This window comes from Equus quagga, chromosome 19 (genome assembly GCF_021613505.1).
Source record: "Equus quagga isolate Etosha38 chromosome 19, UCLA_HA_Equagga_1.0, whole genome shotgun sequence".
Classification (NCBI taxonomy): Eukaryota; Metazoa; Chordata; class Mammalia; order Perissodactyla; family Equidae; genus Equus; species Equus quagga.
The window spans coordinates 5,894,399-5,922,312 of NC_060285.1; the positions used below are offsets into that span (position 1 = coordinate 5,894,399).

Here is a 27,914-nt window from a genome sequence, read left to right on the forward strand (position 1 = left end):
ATTCTCTCGGGGGTGTCCGCCTCTGTGGGAACCCCCGCCGCCTGCTCCTCCACGTCCCACCCATCTTCCTTCTCCAAGGTGAGCCCTAACCCACTCTGACTGCCAGTCGGGGGCCCAGCCATGCCCTCCAAATTGACACAGAACCAACCCCTCCTCTTTGCAATGAGGGGCCACTGGAGGCAAAGGGAACACGGCTGTTGGTGGCTAAGAAAGGAGCAGGGCTGGGGCACCAGGTGCCCGGTTTTAGCCTGATGAAGCCGTGGCCACATGGAGGCAGGACAGAGCCCGCTGCAGCCTGGACCCCACGCAGGAGGAATGAGGCCGCCAGGGTGGACACAGGGCTGAGTGAAGTCGACGCCAGGGCAGAGGGGCAGGGGAGGAGGGGAGGAGGGCATCTGGAAAGCCTGGGACCCAACTTTTGTCCTCAAGGAGCCACCCGTCTCCCCAAGGTTCCTGGGGGCAGTATATGCTCAGAGGATCCCGGCCAGTAGCAAAGCCTCTGTTAGCAGCCATGCTAGGTCCCAACGCCCAACAGGGAGCCCTGGGGGCCTGGGCGCCCAGCCTGATGGGGCAGTGATGGGGGGAGGGAAGGAGGGATGAGAAGAAGGCAGGACGTCGCCCAAGGAAGCATCCAGCCCTTCTCCCCTGACCTGGCCCCAAAAGGAAGATGCTCCCTATCCACTGAAGGGCCAGGTCTGGGAGGCAGCCCACACCCCCAGCCCAGGCCAGGCAGGAGCCTCCTCTCGGCCTGCGGGTGGGGAGGGAGGGAACATGGTGGGGGGTGTACGCACGCGCAGGGAGGGGGCGTGCCCCTGCCTGTCTGGGATGAGGGCCGGCCCACTTCCTTCCCGCAAAGGCCACGCCCAGGGGAATACCCCCTGCAGCCCTTCTACCGCAGCAGCTGTAAATTATTTTTATAATCATCTCAGTCAGATTATACTCAATAAGGCAGTCTGCTAAGGGGAAAAAAAGAGCTAAATCTTTACAAAGCAAAATACAAACTTTAAATGCAGCTTGAGAGAAACCCCGGGAGCAGAAGAGGGCTTGACGTCAGCCGGGTATATTTAGCTGGGCCACCGCTGGGCTGCAGAGTCCGCACGGGGGTGCGGAGGGCTGCGCCCCGGGGCGCGCTCACCTGTGCCAGGGACCTCACCCGCCCAGGGGGACCTCACCCGCGCCGGGGACCTCACCTGCGCCGGGGACCTCACCCGCGCCGGGGACCTCACCTGCCCAGGGCAATGCCACACGGCCGGTCACACGGCGCAGGCCCAGGCGAGCCTTACTGCACCCCTGCCCTTACGGCCTCGAGGATGAAAATAGATGCGGGTTTGGATCTGGGTTCAAATCCAGATTCCGCCACTTCAAAGCCCCATGGCTTCAGGCCTGTCCCTTCCCCCCCAAACCCGCTTCCTCCTCATAAAGCAGGAGTAAAAACAGTCCCGCCTCACCGCTGGTGCGGGAATTAAACAGCCGGTGAACGCAGAGCAGGACACAGGGCTGGCAGACCCCCCCTCCTCCCTGGGGCGCTCCTGCCCCAGCCCATCTCCTCCGCAGGCCCTGGGGACAGTGCCGGAGATAACCACAGGGCAGCCTTGCCCCTGGGCGGGGACAGCTGGGGAGGCAGATGGGTAAACCGAGGTGGTACCAACAGGACAGGTGCCACAAAAGGCCAGAAAGGACATGGAAAAGGACCAAGCTCCACCTTCAGGGATTAGTTTAGTCCAAATAAAGTTGTTTTTGTTTGTGTGACATCTTTCTAATTGGAAGATTTGTCCCAAAGTTCTGAGTTTCTGGCCTCTCTTGAAGGACCGGAAGCTGTGGCCACAGGTTGCCTACGGTGCCCCCCTGGATCCACATGCCTGTGAAGTGGGGTGTGGACCCTCTAGTTTGCCCCAGGCCCCACCATGCCCCGCTGCCACCCTGCACGGGGGCTGAGGGCAGCTGCCGTTTAGCATTTGGTATTCCAGCCCCTTCCCTCTTTGGCTTTATCAGCCTGGTCCATGAAGGCACCCGAGTCTGGGGCCCATGGACATAGGGCCGGGGGGACCAAGGAAGGCTTCACACAGGAGCTGTGACATCTGAGCCGGGGCCTGACGGGGCAAGAAGAGAAGGAAGGGTATTCCAGGCAGAGGGAACAGAAAGCGCAAAGAGAGGCACAAGAAAGCCAGAGTGGGTTCGAAAGTGCTGGCCTATTATGGGGGCTAAGAGGGGGTAGGTCCCACAGTGTGAGAAGCCATGGAGGGTGGTGACTAGGAGCAGTGTGATCCAGCTGCAATGTTGGAACAAGCTCTGTTGGCAGAAAGGGGGAGATGTGAGCGGGAGAGACCAGGGTTATAAGGAGACCAGGAGGGGAAGAGGAAAAAAGCTTCTCCTCCCTTCTCCCTACAGCTGGGGAGGAGCCCAGGGGGGAGGGGGAGGCGCCACCTGTGGAGGAGAGGCAGCCAGCAAACCCGTTGCCATGGAGACCAGGCTGCAGCTCCCCAGCTCCCCTGGGGAGAGAAGGGCCTCCCATTCCCACCTGGGTCTGGAGAGTGATGCCCTCCGGAGGCAGGGAAGGGGAGGACCCTGGGTGGGGGCAGAGTGGGTCCCTCCCTCCCTAGCTCAGACTGCTCATGGGAGAAACTGTGCTGAGGACGTGACTCCCTGCGAAGCCCAGCGGGCCGACATTAGCCAAGGAGGGTCTGCCTGGTATTCTGGAAGCTCCTGGAAAGTCTGCGGCCCAGGGCTGGCTGCGGGGGATGCTGGCTGAGGAAGACACGGTCCAGCCCACAGGATGCTTACAGTGGGAGGATCCATGTGTGAGAGGAAAGAGGGAAGGGCTGGGGTCCCCGGATTGCCGCAGCACCCTGGGTCTGCCAGGCACGTGGCAGGGCTCCGTGTGAGTGACCACTGACGCAAGGAGCAAGCAAAGTGCTCCAGTGAGCAGAGAGATGAGAAAAGAGATAACAAGGCAGGGCAGGGGTGGGGTGAGCCGGAGGGCATGTCAGGGAGGGCCTCCCTGCTAAGTGATGATGAGTGAGAGCTGGAGGAGCTGAGTGAGCGTGAGCCATGGGGGACTCCAGAGGGAGAGCATTTCAGGCAGAGGGCAGTGCAAGTGTGGAAGCTGGAAGAGGGGGCATCTGGGATGCTCTTGGAGCAGCAAGGGAGTTACAGGCGGAAGGCTGACCCCAACCACGTGCAGAGGAACCAGCTCGAGGCGAGCTAGGGACCAGCACCCAGCGAAGCCATGGGGCGATGGGGACCGAAGGCTCCCCCAGGAGAAGGGCCGGTGGCAGCCCCGCTGCGTGTGCCCAGGCTGCCCGGCCGGCGGGGTAACTGGAACCTGGGAGCGGCATCAGCAGCAGCGAGCTGGGGGTGAACTGAGTGCATTTCAGAAGCCGGGAGCCTAGGAACACGGGAGGACAATGCAGGGCTTCTCGGGGCTTCCGGCCCCGCCCCCACTATTCTAAGGTCTCTGTGTTCGTCAGCACGCGGCTGAATCCATTTTCCAAACTGTGACACCTGCCTCCTCCCAGGGAGTCACCATCTGGTACACCGGCCCCTTAAAGCAATGGCTCACTCGGCTGCGGGGGGGATGGGGAGTGTTCACCCTCTGCCTCCGGGTGCCGCACACAGCCCCCCAACTGAACCGATCCTCCCGGGGCTCCCCAGACCCTGGACCAGCCTGCCCCAAACACAAAGGTGACAACTCACAGAAAACCAAAGACCACACTTAATGCTCTGACCACCCCACTCTCGTCACCTCTGTGCGTGGACAACCCCTGCGGGGGTCGGAGCCCTCCCTGCAGAAAGGACTGGACAGAGGTGCACCCCTAGACGGGCCTCCTCCCAGACCCAGGGCCGGGCCGGGTCACTCCCGCTGTCCCACATGCCCCGTGAGCCCCGCCCCCACTGCGCCCTCGCCAAAGCCACACAGGAGGGGTTCCATTTCTCTCCCTTTTTACTATTTTTTTTAATAATAAAAACATTAAAAGGAACTGAATTGCTACTTAAGAAAAAAAAAATAGTGAAGACTAAGAATTTCCCCACACAGCTTACAAAGGCTAAGGAGTGTAATTGCTACATTTTCTGTCCTTCGAGACCTTTGAGAACATCACAGCCGCATCCTCTCTTTACACACAAGCAGCAGTGTGCCATCGGTCCCCAGAATAACGTTGAGGTTACAGAGCCCTCGAAGGCCGCAGATGGCTCCGGGGTAGCACCCCCCCCTCCCCAGGGGACCAGCTCAGGCAGCAGGCTCACCAGGCACACAGGGAAACTTCTATTTGGCTCCACTTTTCCCTCCAACAGCTCTGCTCCCTCCTCACTCAGTGGAGAACACCGTGTTTGGGGGTCAAGGGCTATCTGCTTTGAAACAGTCCCCAAAGCAGGGAGCCTGGCTCAGGCTGCCTCTGGCTGCGGCTGCACTGGGGGTTCCCATCCCTGAGGCTTTCACACTGCCACAAGCTGTCCCCTTATCTGCCGTCCTCGCTGAGAGGAAGATGAGTTCTGGGGCTATAACGGGGCAGGGCACAGCTCTTTGGGAACAGCCACTGAAAACTAACAGTGATAACCATCCCACAGAAAGAGAGCCGGGCTCAGGGCCAAGCAGAGCGCACATTTATTATCGCACGCTATCCTCTCAACAACCTCAAGGTTCCATTTCACAGATGAGGCATAGAGAGGTGAAGGAGCAGGCCAGAGGTCACCCAGCTGGGACCAGACTGACGGCTGCCTGACTCTAAGGAGGTCTGCCAGGCCGGAGATTTTAAGGTGGAGAAATGATCTATGAAAGCACCTCCCCTAAGGAGACTCTCTCCCGCTGGCTGATTATGTTCTGTATTCAGGTCGACATCTCTGCCCTCCTTTTTATCCGGGTTCCAGTCCCTGCTCGGCCCCTGGTCCCCGCCGGTGAGAGCATCTGCCCCATCCCAGACATTTCCCTGTCCCCTGCCCCACCCTCCACCACACTCTCCTTATCACCACCCGGCCCCTCGAACCTCCATAAGCCCACAGTGTGGGGCCCACGGGGGACTGCACACCTGCTCTAAGATTCCAGAACTGCTGGGAGCCGGGAAACCCACTCCGGGTCCTGCGGCCCCTGTGTGACAGTGGGAACCCTGGGACAGCCCCAAAGTGCCCTGCAATCTCAGACTCCCCACCCCACCCTCGGGGTTACTTACCAAAGCGACCCATTATCATCCTGCAAGCAAGAACAGAGAGAGCCGTCAGACGGGTGCTCAGAACCCAGCTTGATCAGCAGTGTGAGGGGACGCTGGAGGCAACTGGAGAGTCAGAGCCCCAAACTGCCCAGTTGATGGGCCATTTATTAAAACATGTCACTTTTTTTTTTGAGGAAGATTAGCCCTGAGCTCACATCTGCTGCCAATCCTCCTCTTTTTGCTGAGGAAGACTGGCCCTGAGCTAACATCCGTGCCCATCTTGCTCTACTTTATATGTGGGACACCTACCACAGCGTGGCTTGCCAAGCAGTGCCATGTCCGCACCCGGGATCCAAACCAGTGAACCCCGGGCCACTGAAGCAGAACATGCGAACTTAACCGCTGTGCCACGGGGCCGGCCCCATAAGTCACATTTTGATAGATTCTGCCCCGCTCTAATTACAAACAAGAAGTGCTTACGCGGGTTACTAAGTGCTGGCACGAGATCAGCAGCAAATCACCATCTTTGTTTACACCAGCCCCTTAAGGCCATCTGGGGGGTATTTCAATCATGGGAGTGGTTCATGTGGAAAATGGCTTGTCTGGAAGCCCCGAATGGTAAGCTTTAAACGGCAGGGGTGCAGACCCCCGGAGGGTCACATGTCAGCAAGTAAGCTCGATGCACGTTCGGGGAATCCTAATGCTACAGGATCCTGAGAAACACAGGCTGGCCCTGACTTCCACTGCACGAAGCTGCAACTGCGAGGGTGGCACGCGGCTTCTCCTCGAGGACCTCCAGCGCACGACGCACAGCTCCTCTCTGTGCTCCCTCCTGAGAGGCAGGGCGTTCTTTCCTTCACCCCTCAATCTCTCCAGGCTCAAGTCCTCTGGCTCCATCTCACTTAACATCTTATTTAACAAATATTCTCTTGAGCCCCCGCTACACACAGGCCATGGAGAGGGAGAAATAAGTGCCATGTGGCCCTGCCCCCTTGATGCCCGGTGGTGAGATGCGTGAGCCCCCATCTCCACCCAGCCCGTGCCCACCCAAAGCAGACATGGAGGAGATGCCAAGAGAACTGAAGGAGCCCTGCAGTGACGGCCCCGCATCCCCCCATCGCTGCATGGCTGTCCCCACCATGGTCTGCCTGCCCCTCCTGCCAGCAGGGAACTCGTCTCCCCTCTCTGATCCGGGATGACTTGTGACTGGCTCCGGCCCACAGAATGTGAGCACATGGCGCGTGGGGGTCCATGGGGCCTGCGGCTGCCCTCTTGTTCTCTGGGAACCCTGGGGACACCCTGGGAGGAAGCCCGGCTCAGGGAGGACAGGAGACACATGGAGGAACAGAGGCCGTCGCCCACCAGCACCAACCACCAGACTAGCTGGAGCCCCACCCGGCTGAGCCCGGCCCAGACCGCTGACCCACAGCCCCGTGAGCAGACAACGCGGTGGCCGGACAAGCCCCTCGGTTCTGGGGTGGTTTGTCACACATTAATAGAGGGCAAGACATAACTCTAGTCCTGCTTCCTCTCGAGCTGCCCTCCTCCTGCTCCCGAGCAGGCCGCCTGAGACCCCCGCGCCAGGCTGGGCCCTTCATCCCCTGGCCCCCCTCCACCTCTCCCGCCCCCAGTCCCCACCATGGGCTTGAACAGATGCTCGCACGTGTCAGCGTCTCTCTCATTCACCTGACAGCTCCCACGCCTACAGTGCTTTCCCGTGTGAGCTCCAATGTTTGAAAGACTGTACACGATTCACGACATAGTAATCAATCGGTTTGCGAACTGAGCAGGTGGGTTAGCTGAGAGGATCGATTTTTAAATGTTCTGTTTCATCGGAAACAGATTTAGTCGAGAGGCACAAATGCCATGAATTTTAAAGATTCTCAACAGGGTGCTGTAAAGGCTCCTAAAAACCATACGCAAGATAGACCATTTGATTTGCTATTTTCCATAGATTTGAAGCCTTTTAGCCTTCTTGAAAATTGCCTGCTGGGGGCCGGCCTGGTGGCATAGTGGTTAAGTTCATGTGCTCTGCTTCTGCAGCCTAGGTTCACGGGTTTGGATCCCAGACATGGACCTAGCACCACTTGTCAGGCCATGCTGTGGTGGTGTCCCACATAAAACAGAGGAAGATTGGCACAGATAATAGCTCAGGGATGATCTTCCTCAAGCAAAAAGAAGAAGATTGGCAATAGATGTTAGCTCTGGGCCAATCTTCCTCACCAAAAAAAAAAAAAAAAAAATTTTGCCCTCTGGCTTTCTCTAAGAGATAAGAGATAACTCAGCACTGTCTGTCAAAGGAAAGTTCTAGTTTAGCCATGTGGCTCCCTCCCTCTGATGGAGCTAATGTGGATGGATAAACGAACCAGGACAACGGGTCCCTTAACCATTCTGGACACCTCCTGTGTCTCAACATTCTTAATGCTCACCTTCTAACATAAGGAACGAGAAGTCCAAAGGCTGTGGCAAACAGCTCAGTCCTAACATTAAAACTTTGAAGAAAGTGAGCAGAGGGAGGAAAGCGAGGGTGGATGTTCATGTGAAAATTTCATCGTAAGGCTGAGGGACATTGAGTGAAAAGTGGCCCCCACGTATGTCCGGGGACCGGCTGACGCAGGGCAGGGTGCGGGTCCACTTACTCCGTGGTCGTGGTCAGCTCCTCCGTGATGTGGCTGGAATGCAGAAGGCCTTCCCGCTTCTGAAACCCCAAAAGGAAGAAATCAATACACACCCCTGGGCAGGCAGAGGACAGGAGGAAGGACGTCGCTGACGGGGTGGGCGACGCCGTGTGCTCTCGGGAACAACTAAAGGATGAAGCCATGCCCGGGTGGGTGAGCTGCAGGAGACCACAGGGAGTGACCCTTTTGGAGGCTGGAACCTGCCCCCAACCTTCCTGCACACTCTCGTCTCCACATTGCTCTGCGAGCTGGCAGCTGTGAGGGTCTCAGTAGAAACCCCCCAGCTCCCCAAGGACCCTCTGCGTCCTGCCATGGACGGGCAAGCAGCACAAGGAACGAACATAACCACAGGGAGCTCCACGTGAAGTCCACGCGCACTGGGTTGCATAGGGCCCCTGAAGTCAGGTCCATTCAGAACCCCAGAACGTGGCCCTCGGAAACAGGGTCTTTGCCAATATGATTAGTTAAGATGAGGCCATAACGGATGAGGGCGGGGCCTATAGCCACCATGACTGGTGGCCTTAGAAATAGAAATGGGCACAGAGGGAAGAGGCCACGTGACAAGGAGGCAGAGACTGGAGGGGTGTGTCTACCAACCAAGGACCACCAAGGACTGCAGGCAGCGGCCGGGAGCTGGAAGGGGGAAGGACAGATGCCCCCACCGGAGCCTTCGGAGGGAGTGGGGCCCTGCCGACTCCGGATCCCGGTTTCTGGCCTGTGTGATGGTCAGGGGATAAATGTCTGTTGTTTTAAGACACCCAGTTTGTGGTATTTTGTTACAGCAGCTTAGGACATGACATGGTGGGTGACACATGTCTCCTGGCGCCTCGCAGATATGGTGGGGGGAGGGGAGGGCAGTGGTGGCAGTGCTGGGGGGCAGCCTGGATGTCACAGGACCTCAGGGTGGAGCTCGGCAGCCAGCTAACCCAGTCACCACCGTGAGCCCCTACTTGAACCCCTTGAGGGATGGGGAACTCACTTTCTGCTGGGCAGCCCACTGTGGACCCCTCTCAAGATCCGAGCTTCCCCACCTTTCCTGAGCTCGGCCTCTGCTGCGTCTTGTGAATGCAGAGTCACCATCACTGGTGGGAGCAAAGTAAGCTCCTGGTTGATTCTCCAGAGAGCCCACCGAGGGCAGTCCAGAGCCGTCTCACTCACTCATCACACATGGAATGTGCATCAGGCGCCTACTGGGTGCTGGGCCCAGGGCGAGCTATTGGATGCATGACGCTGAGTATTTTCAAGGTCTGCACTATAGTCTCAGCTTAATGGGAACATTGCCGCAGCTCCGAGCAGTCAAGTGTTCTCCCGGGGCCGCACTGCTGGGTGGTAAATGGGGCCGCTGTCCTCATTCCTTCCCTCCACTGCCACATTCCTTGCATCTCCCCACCTCCGACTGCAAAGCTGGAGGTGGAGGGACAGGCCAGGAGCCACGGGGAAGGCAGGGGGCAGCTCTAAGGTCTGGAAGAAGGGCTTCCGAGGCCCAAGGCTGGCCACTTGCCAGGACCTCCTCCCCCCGATTCATTCCACCTTGGCCGTGGCCCGAAGCATCCTCTGCAACCCTGGTCAAGGCAGGAAGCGCCAGCCAGGGCTGGCCCGGGTCAGTAAAACTTTCTGCAAACCCGAAAGATTTTCTTGGATCCAAGCGCAGGTCTGAAAGGAAATACCCCAATCAGCAAGCTGCATGGCGCTCGGGGCCCTGAGTCTGACGTCCATGGGTTTGGGATCCATGTTGCCCTGTGTCCTCGGGAAGCCTTTCCGGGCTGGCTGCCTGGAGTGAGCATCCAAGACGAGGACAATAGGGATGGTCCCTCGTCCCCGTCATCACCACTGCCGACCACAAACCTTCCTCCTTGGGAACCAAATGAGGCCCAACGGCCGGTACCCCTCACCTGGTGCCTAACGGGGGGCTCCCACCCGTCAGGTTAAGGCTGAGCTCCCGGGGTAAGGGAGGGTCAGGCGGCTTAGGAAAACACAGGATCAGCCAGAGCGTTGCAGACCGCAGAGACCACGGGGCTGATAAGTTTAAAACCCAGAGGAGAGGGTGGAGCTGGCCATCTCAAGCAGTACAAGCACGCGGGACACCCGGTTCCAAGCGTCCCCTCACCGCGCTGGCGGAGGCAGCTGCTTCTTCCGGACCCGAGTGTGTTTTCCTCATTTAGTTTCCCCAGAGCCAGTGCCGACTGCCAGCACACAGTAGGTGCTTAATACACGCTTCCAGGACAAAATCACAAACAGAAAGCTAAGGCAGGGTCTCTCCCCTTCAATAAAGGGGACACGGCCAGGGAAGTCTGCTCCACCCCCGTCAGAAGGAGCCTGGCCCCAGGTTAGATTTCTCCAGGCGCAGCCAGACATCACGAGGAACCGCGGCCACACTGCGGCGCGCAGGCAGAGCGGCCCTAATTGGGGTATCTGTTTCCTACGGCCAGACTCGGCCCCCTCCAGTGAGTAATCAGCTCATTCAAGAGGACTGAATCCCAGCTACTTGGCTTTGCCGGGAAATGAATGTTCTTTTCAAAAATGTGGAAAATTAAACCTCAGCTCCCTCACGCCTTTGAAACTGCCTCTCTTCAAATCAATGCCATTGTTCCTGCTCCAATCGTTTATCTCGAAGCCAGGGCGAGGCGTACATTTTGTCAAGGGGGAAAAGTAGGAGGTAGCCGCTTGGGGGAAAAAGAAGCAGAAAGCGGAAAGATTACAGGAGGAAAACGTCCGGGCAGGGGGGAGGGGGGCGGTGGTCTCTCCTGCAGAGTCACGAGCAGGCCGCCCCTCGCTGCTACTCACCCGCACGACCACCACTTGCACGGAGACGTTCTCGGGAAGGCGGATCGGGGCCCTGAAGTGCACGGCCAGGGACACAAGGAGGTGCAGGATGGCCACCAGGTTCTTCCCGTGAATTGCTTGTCGGGGGGAGGAAAGGGAGAAGGCGCTTTAGATTGGGAGGCACAGAGCCCCGAACCCACGTCCGCAAAGGCAACAAAGATGTTGTGTCTAAATGAGACCTCAGAGAAAAACCATGGAAAAAACCACAGGCCATGGAAAAATGAAGAGAGTTGATGAGCATCCTGTGTGAATTTATGGTTTCTACCTGTTTCTTTCCTGTTGGCCCAGGGTGACCCGTGCAACCACTTTCAAAAGCATGATGTTTTTAAAAGGACTGAATTGGGTAGTGACAGGAGAAAGAATAGGCAGGAGAGGAAAATTAGCACAAAAAGGGAAAAGATCGTGAAAAAGGTCACCCTGGCCACCGAGCCACCACAATCATGTGCATTACTCTCTCCGGCTCTTAAAAAGCTCGCCTTCTGCACGCTCGGCGGGCTCCACAAGGTGGGGTCTCTGGGCAAATGGTGCTTCGGGGACACTGGACGTGCCGCTTGCCCTGCCTGGGTCCCTGGTTGCCATCGCCAACTCCACCAGCTCTTTTCCAGGTCGTGGACCAAGGTGTGGAGATAATCACCGCTTCTGAGCCGGGCTTTCCAGTTTACAAAGCACTGGCTTCCCACCCACAGCCCTGCAGCCCAAGAGGGAGGCCTGGGTCTGTCCGAGGTCTCAAGGCCAAGAAAGCAGGGGTGAATGTCACCACAGCCAATGGCTGTCTCACCCAAGCACAGGGGCCTCTCACAGCAGGAGAGCCTCTGAGCTGCGCCCCAACCACCCCGCCGGACACTGAGGACGAGGACCAGGGGGAGAGGCAGCCGGGACAAAGACGCTCCCAGCTTCTCTTGGTTGAGTTCTTCACTTTCTGGGTTCAGGTCTTTGCTGGAAATATTGTGATGACATATATTCCTAACGCCAGCACACTCTGAGACATGTGCCCAAGGCCAGCATGGGTCGCCTCCTGAGGACCTGCTTTGGTGGGTCATCAGGAAAACAGCTCATTTTGGCGTTGGTGCTGTTAGCATCTGGGCAGAAGGCAGAGCTGCCTCTGTCTCGTAACCAAACTCCCATCCTTCCTCTGGAAGTCTCCCCTGATCCACCCAACCAGAAAAAGCCTCTCCCCTCTGACCCACAGGAGAAACAAAGAAGGGTGGGCGTGACCTAGCCCCTTATCTACAGAGATCCGAGATCCGAAGGATGGGCTTTCTCCTCTCCCAGCTGCCTCTCACAGAGCAGGAGTGTGAACCCGTTTTGAAAACGCAAGGCCACACGGGGTGATGAATGCCAACGTGGCGTGCTGAGAGGACGCGCTCCCTCTCCCTGGGGGCGACTCACAGTCGACATTCCACTGGAGCGCCCGGCCGTGGGGCCGTAGCACGTCTCGCACGGCTTCCAGCACTGTCTGCAGCTTCTGTTTCTGCCCTATTTCGGACTGTGTCACCTCAGCCACGTTCAGCTTGCGGTCCGCCAGTTTTTCTGCAACGAGAAAGACAAGAGCAAAAGGCAGAGTGTCGGGAAATGCTGGAGGGACAAAGGGCCGCCTGGTCAACTGGCAGCAAAGCGGTGCCCTCCCCCGCCGGGTCCGAGGTGGAGCAGATCTTCACGCAGCGATGGGAGTTTCAGGATGCTGAGCCACGGAACCCATACTCCTTAGAGAAGTGCTCCAGCAGAAAAGAGGGAGGAGAGCTCCAGGAGGAAACTGTGGCCATCCCACTCAGGAACACTCTATGCCCATAAAACAGACAAAATGAGTCCAGGTGCAGCGAGGAGGCAAGGAGATGCCCTGGGGACGGGACGGAGGTGAGGAGGCTGTGCCAGTGGTGCCCAGAGGGAAGAGGACTTCGAGCGGAAAATAAAAAGGGTCTAGGACGCTGCCTTCTGCCGCCCTGCACTCTTACTCTCCCACTCTTGTTTCTCCAAAATTCAGACACCACGTTAAGAAGGATTATTGATATTACAGATGCCTGCGACTATCTTACTGCCAAGAGCGCACAAGGAGCAATCTGGAGGAGCCAGACAGGAGCTGTCACACCCGCTCAAGATTCAATTACTGAGACTGAGACCCAGCCACGGCCCTCGCACCCTCATTTCCCACTTCCCTCCTGAGCGGAGCAGCAGGTGATGCCCGACCCCGCACCTGCTAAGGGGCAAGGCGAGGAAGGATGCCCGGGTTCCCTCCTATTCATCTATTCCAAGACTCGGCTGTTTCCTGATAGAGCTCCTCTGCCAAACGACAGAAGCCACGTGGCAGAAGGTCATAAGGTCCTTAACCGAGGGAGATTACAAGGCGCTGGCCACACAGCCCGACCTGCCGGAGTGTCAGCAGCATCGGTGGGCGGGGGAGACCACAGAGGCAGTCGAGTCGAGGCTGCTCGCAAACGGCGTTCCCATTTGGCAAGTGGTCCCCAGCAAAGTTTTGTTTAAGGCCTTTTCGCTGGAGGCCCCATCACTTCAACATTCTCTCCCCATGTCCCCCCTCCCTCCATTAGAACAAAAACACACGGTTCTGATATTCCCGTCAGGGTAATATAATCATACAGCAATGCCTGCTGGGCTCCGGATACTCATCCATTCATTCATTCATTCACCCACTTAATGGCTGCTGAGCACCTACTGTGTGCCAGGCACCATCCTAGGGCTGGCCAGAGCATAGACAAGAGAGGTCTTGAGTGCAGAGACGGCCACACCTAAATCAGGTCAGGGAGCAGCGATTGACTGACGGAGGCTAAAGAAAGCAGCTCAAAGAAACCCATCCTGCAGGGCATGGAAATGGTTCTCATTTATACATTTTGATTTCCCTCCATCTCCATCTAACAGGTCCTAGCTGAATAACCCACAGCTGTCTGTCCATACAAACACCCTGAAAATAAACCTCAGGTCCCCAGGTGTTCAACAGCCAGGGGCAGGGCAGAGCAGGGGCCCCTGGGGGAGGAAGGAGGGTCACAGAGAGCCGGGTGGTCCGAGAGCCTTGATCTCTGAGACGGGGAGCCCAGCACACCTCCGCTGTCCCCTTCCACCAGCCAACCTGCAGACCGAACGTGGCCGCAACACCCAGGCTGGAGGAGGAGTCGAGGGAGAAGGGGAGGAAGCTGGTTCAGACCGCTGCAGCTGCCGTGACACCCACCACAGACCGGGCGGCTTAAACAGTGGGAATTTACTTCCTCACCCTCCTGGAGGCCAGAAGTTCAAGATCAAGGTGTTGGCACGGTGGGTTTCTCCTGAGGTCTCTCTGTGGCTTGCAGGTGGCCATCTTCTCCCCGTGTCCTCACACAGTCCTCCCTTCGTGTGGCTGTGTCTTAATCTCTTCTTATAAGGACACCAGTCACATGGGTGTAGGGCCCACCCCAATGACCTCATTTTAACTCCATCACCTCTTTAAAGACCCTACCTCCAAATAAAGTCATAGCCTGAGGTCCTGGGGATTAGACTTCAACACACAAATTTTAAGGAGACAAAATTCACCCCATAACAGAAATCGAGGTGCTGCCTGAGGCTGGGTCTCGGGTGACCCCCATGTGGGAGAAAATAAGGGACATGGCTGCCCACGTCACCAGGCATCCCTCTGCCCGCTGATGGGGCTGCAGGAGCAGCTCAGGGCTTCGCTGTGGCCGGGACCCCCCTCTTCCTCGCATGGAAAGAGACAGAGGAGGACGGGGCGGATTCGCAGGCGTGGCAGGCCAACACGGGCAATGGCGACCGCGGGGCTGTGAACACTGATTATACGAGGAACGGCCCGACTTTTTCAAGGAGAAGGGTGAGCCACGAGCTGGAAGCAAGACAGGAGTCCCCTCTGCGCTCCAGCATGGGCCCCTCACTGTGTCCACAGATGGTCCACCTTGAGAGTAACCCACCCACACACAGGACCTGCCATGGGACAGAATCCAGCAGCCACTTCCGGAATCTGCTCTCAAGAAGGGACACAGCTGGGGTCGCGATGGTGACTCACACGTGGCAACCTCACATGGCCAAATGCAGAGGTCCATTCCCGGTCCTCATCTCCTTCACGGCCGCCTCCTGGAAACAGCTTCTCCTCTGTCCCTCCCACACACAGTGCTCCCCCGGCTCCTCCTCCCTCACCGCTGGACCCTTCAGACTCCGGTGCTGGCTGTTGCTCTTCCTGACCACTAATGGCTGACTGCCCAGGGCCCAGTCCTCAGGCCTCTTCTCTCTCTACAGACGCACAGAAGCCAGCTTCGGCCTTGGCAGTCAGCCAGATCTCCTACTTGACTTTGGCTCCTGCCTTTGGAAAGTGACCTCCATCAGTGGGACGCCTGGCATCCTGGGATCCAGGAGCACGTGATCACGGAGGTTCCTATTGCATCTCGCCAGTGTAACCACATCCTTGATACATCAGGCAAGACATTCTGATGTTCTGTTAATATCTGAATATTCTCTTCCCTTGTTCTTTTCTTCAGCCAAACAGAGTGTATGTCAGACCACTTGGCATACAAGAGATGTTAGAGTCGCCTTATCAAGTACATACGCGAGATATTCAAACAGAACGGAACTGCAGCCACTCCACGGTAAGGAACGCTGCCCCTGCCAAGCCAGCCTCACGCTATAATTGGCAGATAAGAAAACCGACGCAGCAGGACTCACGGTGAGCCAGAGCAGCTCCAGAGAAAGTGCTGCTGGAGCCCACTGAACAGGGAACCCCGAAGGATGTCCTTGGGCAGGCAAGGACCTCTTACATGCTATCTGCTCTAAAGATGCCTGCCACTCGACTCCTGGGAGGGAGCTGGCATCATTTCCAGGCCACCAAGGCTGAGATACTGACGCAAATGCAGAGCTTGTCCTGTGATCCTGCAGCCGGAGTTCCACAGACGTGCTGGCAGATCTAAGGTTTAGGGACGTAATTTTTTCAAGTGACGGGTTGGGTGAAGCCACAGGGCCATGCAAAAGAATTGCAAAGAAAAAATGGAAGTGAGCGCAACACTCTTAAGTTTGCTTCCGAAAATATTAAAAGTGTCTCCTTCAGGCAGGGAGCAAGGCCCCAGTTCAAAGGACTATTTCAGTCAAAGAGCATTGCCACCAACAACCAGGCCCTCGAGTCTGAGAGTCGGAGGGGAGCCCGGTCTTTACCATGGAAAGGGAGGGGAGCTGATGACGGGGCAGCTTTGCCATCACTAGAGTCCCCTCAGACAGCCTCAGCCTCAGCCTCAGCCACACTGTCTTTCTCTGGTCACCGAGAGTGTCTGGCATCCCAAATGTCTGGTTTCCTGACCTCGAGAACACCCTGGAACCTGACAGTGTGAGAATGACCACACCAACGCTACCATAGAAAACATCGAAAGGCTGACCGACATTTTAATAACAAAACTGTGATAATATGAAACAATCTCCATACATTTCAGATCTATTCTGGGACCAGGGAAGCTCCTTCAAAGATGGGGGTCCTCGGCTTAGCCAAATAGAGGTGTTAACTCTTGGCTGTTCGGTGTTCAGCCAGATAAGGAATTTGAAAGATGCTCTCCAGGTGAGGTACCCGGGCCCCCAACCATCATCTCCACGCGGCCGAGCCCCACCCTCACCCACAGCCGACCTGGGTAGGACGGGTCAGCCCCGGCAGACACAATGCCGCCTCCTCGTTCCCCACCCTCCACGCAACTCCCAAGGGCTTCCCTGTCCACCAGCTGCTCAGGCCATGGACCCGGCTGTCAGCCTTGATGCCTCCGGCAGCTTTAAGCTCCAAAATATCGCCCCATGTCCGCACCTCCAGCCCAATCTGGAGCCACTTCATCTGGTGTCCAGGCTGCTGTGACAGCGTCCTGCCTCATCTCTCCGCTCCGACTCCTGACTCTCCTCCCCTCCATTCTGCACCCAGAAGCCCACGTGACCTTTTAAAACTCTAACTCAGATCATGTCACAGCCCTACTCAAAACCTCTAGTGACTTCCTGTCACTTGGAATAAAAGCCTTTGTCTCCCAGGGCTGGACGTGGTCTGACCCCATCTGTCTTTCCCAGCCTCATCTCTCTCTCTCTCTTTCTCACTGTCCACCTCCACCTGTTCAAAGACAGTCTGGAAGGTTCTTCTGACACTAACTGTGCAGATGTCCTCTCCCCAGAGTGGCCGTCCCTGACCGCCCAGCCTGTCCACCCAACCCAGCCACTCTCTAACCTCATAACCCTCTCTGACTTTCTTCCTAGCACTTGTTACCCTCTTCAAGCACTGATTTGTGTTTTAGGTTGAGGCAACCCCTAATACTCCTCTTTCTTCCCTCTGCCAGAAGGTGGGAGTGGGGGGGACCACTCCCTCTGTCACCACTGCATCTCCTGAGCCTGGATCCACACCTGCCGCACAGTAGGCCAATGCATATTCATTCAACAAACGAAGGAATGACCAAATCAAAACACACACACTTTCGTCCCCCCAAATGTACTTTCTGAGGATTGGCTGAATAAGGACAAGACAACAGGTGAGCCATCCATCACCATGTCCTCAGGGCAGGTTATGTGCTTTGGTCCCCTCCCCATAGGTTTCCCTCCAAGGTGAGAGGGTCTGTGAGAGCCACTGTGCGGAGCGTGCAAACCCTGCGCGGAGGGACCCAGGTCCGAGGAAGGATGCAGATGCTGAGCCGAGGTCGCAGGACCACACTCTACGCAGCTGCCGGTGCTGGGCCCGGGGGCCAGGGCCAGTCCTCCCTGGACAGTGCTCCTCTCCTGCCTGCCCCCAGGGGCAGATATGCTTTCCTGCAGTAGCTTCCTCTCCTGAACGGAGCCCCCCAAAGCCCCAGGTCCCTGACTCAGCACCCCCACAACATAGCCACATAGCAGCCCACACTCAGCTCGCCTGGCCCCTGTTATAACTATGGAGGAAAACATGATCCCACCCATCACTGGCCCTGCCCTGAAGGAGTGACCCTCGGGTGGTCTGCTTGGGAGACCCTTCCACCAGGACAGCACTTGCCTGTGGGGCCCATCAAGGGATGAGGGGCGTGAGCAGAAAGGAGCCCAGAGAGCAGATCTGCCAGCCCCTCCCAATGCTGGGGGGGAGGAGGGTCTCCTGTTGACCTTTAGGAGGTGTGTCATCCTAATGTCCGAGGGGACAGAGTCCCCGAGGCCACCCTTCCAGGGCATTTGGGGACCCTGAAAGGACATCAGAGCTTCTTGGGGACTGAGACTGCTCAGCAGCCGGCTCATCCCTTCCAGAGTCTCTGGACGGTGCTGAGGTCCAGCAGATGCACACAAATACTGGTTTTGTTTCCTGTAAAAGGGGCCCACAGTCCTTATAGGTAATGAAACCACAGGGCCCTGTTCACGGACTCAGCCACCCATCCCGACCGTGTGCCCGTCCCTCAGAGGCACCGGGGGACTCAACGGCCCCCATCCTACACTTCATTTCTTTGTCTTTTTTTTTTTTAACTACCACTTACTGACTCCAGACCGTTAGCCTGGCGCTGTGCGAATGCTCCCCACACGACAGCTCAGGAAGGAGCTCTGACTGTCCCGAAACGACAGACACGCACAGAGCTGCCTGCCATCACAGTCTCCACTCCTCACCTCTCCTCCCCACCCCGAATCACGCCCCTCAAGCGCACAGCTCACTCACAAAATATCCATCCACTGTGGACCAGCCCCCTCCTGCCAGCCTCTATCCTGAATGAGCCAGCACGGGCCTGAAGGCCCTCACGGTCACCTAGGGCATGAGGCCGGCAGGGAGGGCCAACCTGGAGAGGAAACGGCGCCCGGTGTGTGCCTCATCACCACGGCACAGAAGTGGCAGGCAGTTCTGGAAGCTGTGTGTGAGGCTGCAGCCCCGTGGCTAGGCGCTCACTGGAGAAACAGTGAGAGGACCAGTGACCCGAAGCCCCGGGCCTGAGGAGGCCGCCTGGAGCTGTGGACTCAGGGTCGTGGCTTTAGGTCTACTCTCAGGACAAGTGACCGGTGTGACCATGCAGAGGATCGTAGGGTCCCGCCCCGGGGCCACCCCATGCCAGGGCCCTTTCCTGGGGGGGGGGGGCGGGGGGCCGCCCTTCCTGTCGACTCACCCAGGAGCTTCTGCAGCACCTGGCCGTCGTACAGGTCCTCCTCCAGCTGCTTCACGATGATCCTCTCCTCCACCAGGACGTCGTTAATCCAGTCAATGAGAACCTGGGGGAGGGTGGGCGTTATGGCCTGGCTCACCTGCGCCACGTGGACCGAGGCAAGCACAGGAACCGAAAGCTGCCGGAAACCGAGACGCGTGCCGGCCCAGCAGCCAGGCGAGCCAGGATGGGAAGGCAGGCTCCTCCAGCCTAGGGGCGGTGGGAGGGCGCGCAGCCACCCCGCGCTGCCAGGACTGCCCGTGGGGATGCACAGCTAGCCGGCCAGGGGCAGCCACACGGTGCCCCTGGGCCTCCTCCGGGCCGGAGTAGATGCAGACGCTCTCAGCCGGCGGAAAGGATGCTGTTCACCTTGGTAGGGAGGAGGGAGCTAAAGGAGTAAATGTCAGCAGCACTGCCCCATGCAGCCCGAGGCCATACAGGCAGCCCATTAAATGTCCACCCACTCCCTCCCATGAGGTCTACACGGTCACCCTGAGCCTAAAGCTGTGGAGAGAAGGGGATCCCGTGCAGCCTGTTACCGACAAGCTCTTTATAACAGCTTCGTTGAGACAGAATTCACACATCACACAATGCACCTTTTTTTTTTTTTGAGGAAGATTAGCCCTGAGCTAACTACTACCAATCCTCCTCTTTTTGCTGAGGAAGACTGGCCCTGAGCTAACATCGTGCCCATCTTCCTCTACTTTACATGTGGGACGCCTACCACAGCATGGCTTGCCAAGTGGTGCCATGTCTGCACCTGGGATCCAAACCGGTGAACCTCGGGCCCCTGAAGCGGAATGTGCGAACTTAACTGCTGCACCACCAGGCCTGCCCACACAATGCACCTTTTAAAGTGTCAATTCCATGGTTCCGGTATATTCACAAAGTTGTGCAAGCATCACCATAATCAACTGAAGAACACTTTCCTCGCCCCAAAAAGAAACCCCGTAGCCATCAGCAAGTCGCTCCCCAACCCTCAGCTCCTTCCAACCACTCAACCATTTTCCGTGTCTGTGGATTTGCCTATTCTGGATATTTTATATAAATAGAATCATATAAAACTTTTGTGATTTTTTGTGCCTGGCTTCTTTTCAAGGTTCACCCACGTTGAGGCGTGTGTCCGTACTTCCTTCCTTCTTGTGGACACACTGTTCTGTGGGGGCACGGACCACATTGTGCTTGTCCGCTCCTCAGCTGATGGACAGGCGGGCGGGTGGCCACAGCTCTTCGGCTACCACGAATAACGCAGCTGCGAACGTGGGTACACACGGCTTCCCGTGGACTCACGTGTTCAACTCTCTGGGCCAGCCTCCTCCTTAAGGCTTTTCTCAACAAGTTTTCCATTCAATTCCCCGGCTGATGTGAGATGAGAGAAGACAGCCTCAATTGTGAAAATATCTGTGGAGGAATAGGATTTCCACGGAACAGAATTCCATTCGGCCAACCCTGCGTCAGGCGCCTCTCCACAAAACGAAACCGACGCCTGGACAGACTTGATGAAAAATATATGGAGTCCGTGACTTTTCTGTGCAAGCAAAATTAATAAAGGTACCTAATCGGTGCCAATAACCTCCTGGGAACGGGAGTGTGGTGCCTTCGAAAGGCGCTAACGCAGACACAGTGTTCTCCGTCACTCTCTGAAACAGATGCGACCTGCAGAATTGGCCACAAGGCAAATTTCTGTGCAGTTATTCCATTTTCCCACTAACTCAAAAATATTAAATCAGACACACAACCCCGTGAAGAACAGAAGTGAAGTAAATTAAAGGGAGGTTTGGAGGGAGGAAGAGGTGAGCAGTCCCCTGGCATTCTGGGCTTGTCGAAGGAGTCCGTCCCCAAAAGGCTAGCAGGACGGAGCCGGTTTGGCCGCTCCAGAGCTCCTCGTCTCCCTCCCCGGACAGCACTGGCCCGGGAGCCTGGAGCTGGACCTGACCACCCCCGTCCCCTCCTCCCACCTTCGTCCATCACCCACAGACACCAAGATGGCCCAGCTTCCGCCCCGTCTCAGACCACCCTTCCAGCTTCCTTGGGGGGCTCCTCCTTGGCACCTCCTCCTCCTCCTGACCATCAAAGCCATGTTCCTGAGGCCTCGCCCTGGACGACCCCTCTTTTCTCACTCTCCACTCTCTTCTGGGGCCAGCTCCTGTCCCCGCATGACTTCCAGCACCATCCCTATCCCAGAAACCTCTAAACGTACAGCCCCATCTCTGCACCATCCCTCTGCTCAGGTTGCATGAGCATCGCTAACTGAACTCGTCACCCGCAAACCTGCTCCTGGTCTGAGAAGGAAACCAGACACCATCCACCAGTTTCAGGAGCCTGGACTTCATCCCCTCACCCCACTTCTGCCCACTTCTTAACTGGGTCCACCTCTCACCCTCTCCTCTTCTGCCACCCTTGTGCAGACCACCTCCCTGGGCCCTTGCCACAGCCCCAGCTGAGCCCCCTGTCCCTCACTGGTGTTCTTCAGACTCCCCCAGCTCTTCTCTGCCTCAGGGCCTTTGCATGTGCTCTTTCCTCCACCCTGAACATGTCCCCCCAGCCCCCCACTGCCTGGCAGGTTCTCACTCATCCTTCAGGTTTCAAGCTTCCATATCATTCTCTGACTGCCCACCCCGCCTAGGCCACACATCACCCCCACAGCTCTCACTGCATCCAAGTGTCTTTCTCGACCCTGTTCACGTTTGCAATAGGAGCACATCTTTGTTTGTAATGATTTCCCCCAGTAGACTTTAAGTTCTGTGAGCGCAGGAACTCTGCTCGTCCTGCTTGTGGCTCTGTCCCCAGCGCTCACTGCCTGGCACAAGCTCTGGAAGCTGGCATGGAGTTAAGGAAGCAATTTACTGAGCACCTGCTACGTGCTGGGGCATCTCCGTGGATGAGGTCACCAGAATGGTGTGAGAAGGAACAAAGAGGAAGCTGCTGCACCAGGGGCTGGAGGTAGCAGTGAAGGAAGAGGGAACAAGGTAGAGGGAGGAGAAGGGTCTAGAAGCAGCACTGAGGTGCTGGGAGGAGCCCTGCCCCCTCCAGGCCCCCAGACAGAGCCCCACTGAGCCATCTGCAGCCCGTCATCCACCCTCCATCCCCAGGCCTCATCACACAGGTGCAGACGGCGGCTTCGGGGACCACAGACAGGTGTGCCCCACACCTTTACCCCGCAGCCCAGCAGCTGGCTCCTCTCCAGGCTGCCTGATCCGCAGATGCCTTAATCCCACAAAGCTCTAGGACTTTGCCATCCTCGTCCTTTCATCAGGGATTTTACAGGGATTACTGGAGCCGAGTGACAGCATTACGTTCAACTCAGCAGCTATTACTGAGCATCTTTCTCGCGCCAGGCGTGGGGGCAAAGGCGACCGGATGAGTCCACGCTCCGGCAGAGAGAGAGGAATCAGGAGCAAGAGCGATAATCCTTCTCCACAGAGAATTATGACATGAGGGATCACGTGGTCCAAGGAGCGGAGGAACCGCACAGAGTCGGAGCTGTCTGGGCAGCATCTGTCCAAGGACAGACAGGAGACGCTTGGCACAGGGAGGGTGCGCACAGGGGGCCGGGGGGCAGACAGGCACAAGAGATGGCAAGATCCAGGCCACAGAGGTGAGAACGTGTGCCCCTGACGTCATGGGCAGGTGGAGGCATCCAGAACGTAACCCCACAGTGGGGAGGTCAGGACGGGCTGGGTGACCCCTCGGGGGACCGAGCTGCAGCCCAAGGCTCCATGTGGCCAGGGGTCGCAGAGACCCACTTCTTTGCTGTGCAGCCAGTGATCCAGGGGCCCAAGCCCGCATCCCACACTTCTGAGAACAAGGATGCGATGCTTCTCCCCCAAGAACGAGAGATCTGGAACATTGCCTGTGGGAGCTCGCTGAGGCTGACCCAGCGCCTGGGCCCCTGAATCCTCTCCCACAGCCCCCCCCCCCCCCCCCTGCCCGTGTCTCTGACCCCACAGGGGCCTGTTCTGGCCACTCGATGAGATTTTATTGGTTTGTACTCTTTTGCAAAGTGTGAAATTTAAACCTAAGAGATAAAAATAAGTGCAGAGATACAAAGCTTAGCAATCTTAACTCCTGTTTTGGTCCTCAAAGCCCCCTGATCTGGTTCCACTCTCAGCCGGTCTCATTGTCCACCGGGTTCCCACAATCTCCCCAGCCTGCCCGCTGACCCCCTTCTCACCCGCGGACCCCCTGCTCCAGCCCCTCTCCCCTTCCCCTTGACCACTCAGCCCTCCCTGAGGTCCTCATCCACACTGGTCGGCCACCCCACACCTCAGAGCTGCCATCAGGGACTGGCCCCTGACCCCCAGGCCAACTGGGAGCTGCCTGCGACGGGGGACCACGCCTGCAGCTCCGTCCTCCCCACAGCACCCAGGGCACACCTCACATGCTAGTTGAGTGACTACTAACAGTGCTCCTAATGTCATTTGGGCTAATGGCTTTGAACAGTTTTGTAGGCAGCATTTTAAAAGGCCACTGAGATCTCGGTGTGCAAGCCCACAGAAGCGCTGGGACTGTGAAGAGGATGGGACTACACCCCACAATTCGGTTCTTCCAGGACACGGTTGACCTCAAGAAAGAAGGACTGCCCAGGTGGGCCTGACCTAAGCACATGAACACTCTGAACTGGATCTAGAGGTCAGAGACCAAGGAGACAGAGAGAGGGGCAGCCCGAAGCGGTCCCCCACTGCTGGCTCTGGAGATGGAGGGGCCCACGTGGACAGGAGGTGGGTGCCCTCTAGGAGTAGAGAGCTGCTTCTCCTCAGAGCCTCCAGAACGGAACTCAGCCCAGTGACACCTCAATTTCAGCCTCGTGAGGCCCTGAGCAGAGACCTCAGCCACATCATGCAGGACCTCCGACCCACAGAACTGAGAGCAGATAAACAGACGACGCTTTAAGCAGCTCAGCTGCTAATTAGTCACACAGCAACAGAAAACGAACACAAACAGCCTTCTGCCATCACAAATTCCATGCGTTGGCCTCATATACGAATACCACTACCACCACATAAAAACACAGCGTGCTGCTGGTACCTGCACTTGAGACCCAGCTCCACGGGGGTTTTAGCTGTGTGACCTTGAGCCAGTGACTGAGCCTCTCTGGTCCTCAGAGCCATCATTAAAAAAAGGAAGAAAAATCAGTTCCTATTGCTGGGTATGCTCCATGTGACACAGTAATTCCAGTTTCAGGAGTTTACCCCAAAGTACGAATCTAAATGTGCCCCCAGACATTTACTAGCTCAGGAATGAGTCCACATTTTGTGTAGGAAAAGCCAAATACACAAAAGAAAAAGCCTGAAGGGACACAAATTTAAAGAAAAAATTACCCCTGCCTTCTGCTGGATTTTTCTGTCTTCCAGGTTTTCAGCAGTATGTATTACTGGTAGTCAGAAAAAATAATGCTAAATGCCATTTGAAAAAATTAATCACTATCCAGATGGCTTCTTTGCAGAAATTGACAAGCAGATCCTAAAAGGCATATGGAAAATCAAGGGACCCCAAGGAGCCAAAACAGTCTGGAAAAAGAAGAAGAAAGTTGGAGAAGTCACACTTCTTGATTTCAAACCTCAGTGCAAAGCTACGGTAACCAAAACGTGCGGCGCTGGCAGGAGGACAGACACCGAGACCGATGGAACAGAATGGAGAGGCGAGAAATAAACCTCACCCTACGGTCAACTGATACCAACAAGGGCGCCAAGACCCCTCAATGGGGACAGAATAGTCTCTGCCGTAAATGGTGCCAGGACCCCCAGACGGCCACATGCAAAAGAATAAAGCTGGACCCTTACTTTACACCATATGCAAAAATCAACTCAAAACGAATCAAAAACCTCAATGTAAGAATAAAACTATAAAACTCTTAGAAAATGTGGAAGTAAATCCTCATGACCTTGGGTTAGATAATGATTTCTTAAATACGACACCAAAAGCACAAGCAACAAAAGAAAAAATACATAAACCGGACTCAAAACTAAAAACTTTCGTACTTCAAAAAATACTGCCAAGAAAATGAAAAGAGAACCCATCGAACAGGTGAAGATTTTGCAAATCATACATCTGATAAGGAATTTGTATCTAGAATATATAAAGCACGCTTACAACTCAACAATAAAAAGACAACCAATCAAAAAATGGGCAAAGATCTGAATAGACATTTCTCCAAAGAAGATATACAAATGGACCGTACCAGAAAAGATGCTCCACATCATTAGCAATTAGCGAAATGCAAATCAAAACCACAATGAGATGCCATTTCATACCCACTAGGGTAGCTATAATCAAAAAGACATACAATAAAAAGCGTTGGCAAGGACGCGGAGACACTGGAACGCTGAAAGGATGCAAAAGGTGCAGCCACTTTGGAGAAGAGTCTGGCAGTCACTCGAAAGGTTAAACAGAATTATCATATGACTCCGCAGCTCCACTCCTAGGTATATACGAAAGAGAACTGGAACCACGTGTCCACAGAAAATCTCGTACTCTGAGGTTCACAGCAGCGCTACTCACAATAGCTACGAGATGGAAGCAACGTGACTGTCCATCCCCGGAGGAACGGATGAGAACAATGTGGTCTATGCATACAATGCAGTACGACTTGCTGATAGAAAGGAACGAAGTGCTGACAGAGGCTACAACTCAGACGAATCTTTAAGACACGATGCTCAGTGAAAGAGGCAGACACAGAAGACCACACGTGGTGTGATTCCACTCACAGGCAATATCCAGAAGAGGCACATCTGTAGAGACAGAATAATTCTACAGAGACAGAGTGCTTGCCAGCGGCTGGAAGAGGGGAACAGAGAGCGACGGCTGACGGTCTGCGGGTTCTTTCTGGAGTGCTGAAAATGTTCTACAGTTGACGGAGGTGATGGTTGAACGACTCTGGGAGCATACGAATAACCAGTGAATTCTATGGAATGTGAAGTCTATCTCAAAAAGCTGTTATTAAAAAATTACTCTCTGGATGCAGGTGTCGATACGTCCTCCTGCAGGGCTGCTGTGAGGACTCAGGAAGATGATCCAGTTGGTGGCCCTAATCAACTACAAACTACCTACACAGATGTTGGCACTACCATTCCTGATGTCCTCAGCACAACCAGAAGCATCTAGTATAAGCCAGACACCACCCTAGGGGTTGGAGACTAAGGAACCGTGATCCAGTCTCTGCCCTGGGTCGGGAGTGAAGGTGTCACAGCGGCCACGCCGGGAGGGCACGCGTGTGATGGCGCACAGGACTCAGGAGCAGGCCGCCCATCCTCCACAGCTACCAGAAGGAGCTGGTCCACACCCCACCGGGAGTCCAACACCACTGAGCACCCCTGCCCCAACTCTGGTCTTCCCTCTGGCCTCTCTCCTTGCTCACTAGGCCTCAGCCACGCTGCCTCCTCGTGGGCCTCACACATACAGGCACGTGCCTTCCCCGGGGCCTCTGCCCCTCTGCCGTTGCCTCTGCCCAGTGCTCTCTCCCCCTGGTACCCACAGGCAGGCCTCTGCGTGGATGCCACCTCCCTGACCACCCCACCTACATACGGAAGAGTAGGTCATCCTGCTTCTGTGTCCATTTCCTTCAAAGCCCTCATGGCCCCTGGATCACACATCAGTTCCTCCCTTGACATGTCCCTCTCCCCAGCGGGACTGTCAGCTCCACGCAGGTTGGGCCTTTTTTGGTCCAGCGCCATATTCCCCAGGGCCTAAAACAGGAGGAGACCCATGGAGGACGCTCAAACAAACTGCAGACCTGCCTACAGACCTTCCGGAAAGGTCTCTGGGGCACAGACATTGGGCTCTGGAGGCTGCCTTGCCCGCAGCACAGTCTGTTGAAAAACATACGAGAGACGATGCTTCTGCTGGGAAGAAACTAAAACGGAAAAACTCACATCTGGATGTCTGACCTGGTCAAAGTCGAAACACAAAACAACAAACACAAAGGGATGAAAATCAAATTCCACGCCACAGGCCACAGGGCTCGGCTCTTGGAAGCAGAAGCAACCCAGCGCCCATCCCAGGCCCCCGGGGGGTGCACCTGCTATTCCTGGACGACACCACGAGTCACCCTGTCCTCTCCTTCCCAGGCATTTATCTTAATCCTCTGTTTCACAAAAGGCTTCTTAAAGATAGCAGCAGTCATTATTTTTAGGGATGTGCTCATTTGCAAACCCCAAATCCTGCAGGCAAATCTCAGGGACAAATATTAACGATGCCCTTGGCACGGCGCTCTGTGCACGTGCGTTTTATGAGCTTGCCTTAACCAGAATAAAAAATTACTCTTTCGTTAGTTCCTTCTGAATGTTAATCAAGATCTGCAGCCTGTCTGCCCCAAAGCTATGACAGTTATGTTTTAATCACTTCCAAACAGGCTCATCGCTGCTTAATCCACCAAGGATGCCGGCTGATTGCAACAGGCAGGAGGCCATCCCAGCCGGGGGCAGCGCCAGAACACGTCACAGGGGCATCTCCACGCGGCTCTGATAGCACCGTCTCCCGCCCAGAGGACCGTTTGTATGCAGCTGATTTTGTTCAGAGGGACAAAGAGAGGAAGGAAACAAAACTTAACTACCAGGAAGGGTCTCGTCCAATAAGCTGGGAAATGAGATATGAAATCTGCCCGTGGGGAGAAATGCGCAGCCTGAGGACGACATGGCCGGCCTGCCGTGGACCAGCGTGCTCACAAATGTGGGGGCCTTTCTCTGGCTATTCGTCCTGGAAAGCACGAGAATTGCCATTCCCTCTTTCGAGGATCATTAAAAAAAAATAAAGACTGTCATCTATAAACTGCTGTCTGCCCAGGCAGAGCAAGCTAGTCCCCTGCTAAGGAATTCAGGGCGCTCTGAGGATGCTAGAGATGACTGCAGGACGAAGTGCCAGCAAAGACGACGTCAGACTAACTCTTTCGGGCCCTGGAAGCCACAGGAGTCTCGTGTCCATTTCTAAATGCGTACGCCAGACCTGCCCACTCACCCCCTCCCGGCTCCGCCCTGTGGGTGCTCACGTTCCAGCTCCTAGAGAGGTGCCCGCCAGGCAGCAATAACGTGAAATCGTGTCTTACATTATCCCCACGACGATGCTCGGAGTAGGTGCTGCCATTCTCCCACTTGCATCTGAGCCGGATTTGAATCCAGGAAGCCGGACTCCAGAGCCCATGGTACCCCTTCCCCCCATGACACTACGGCATGCGCAACAGATGCTCAGAGAGAATTTCT

At 56.1% G+C, this 27,914-nt stretch overlaps 1 protein-coding gene across 1 annotated transcript in view; it reads right to left on the reverse strand.

Annotated features, from left to right (window-relative positions):
• Positions 1 to 27,914, reverse strand: part of PARVB (parvin beta) — a 53,006-nt gene that overhangs the window by 18,748 nt on the left and 6,344 nt on the right. The window contains exons 3-7 of the mRNA XM_046646528.1: positions 18,685 to 18,787; positions 12,032 to 12,172; positions 10,604 to 10,719; positions 7,781 to 7,839; positions 5,163 to 5,182 (exon numbers count right to left, since the gene is read on the reverse strand). Coding sequence (XP_046502484.1) covers positions 5,163 to 5,182; positions 7,781 to 7,839; positions 10,604 to 10,719; positions 12,032 to 12,172; positions 18,685 to 18,787 — 439 coding nt within the window. The remainder of the gene's footprint in view (positions 1 to 5,162; positions 5,183 to 7,780; positions 7,840 to 10,603; positions 10,720 to 12,031; positions 12,173 to 18,684; positions 18,788 to 27,914) is intronic.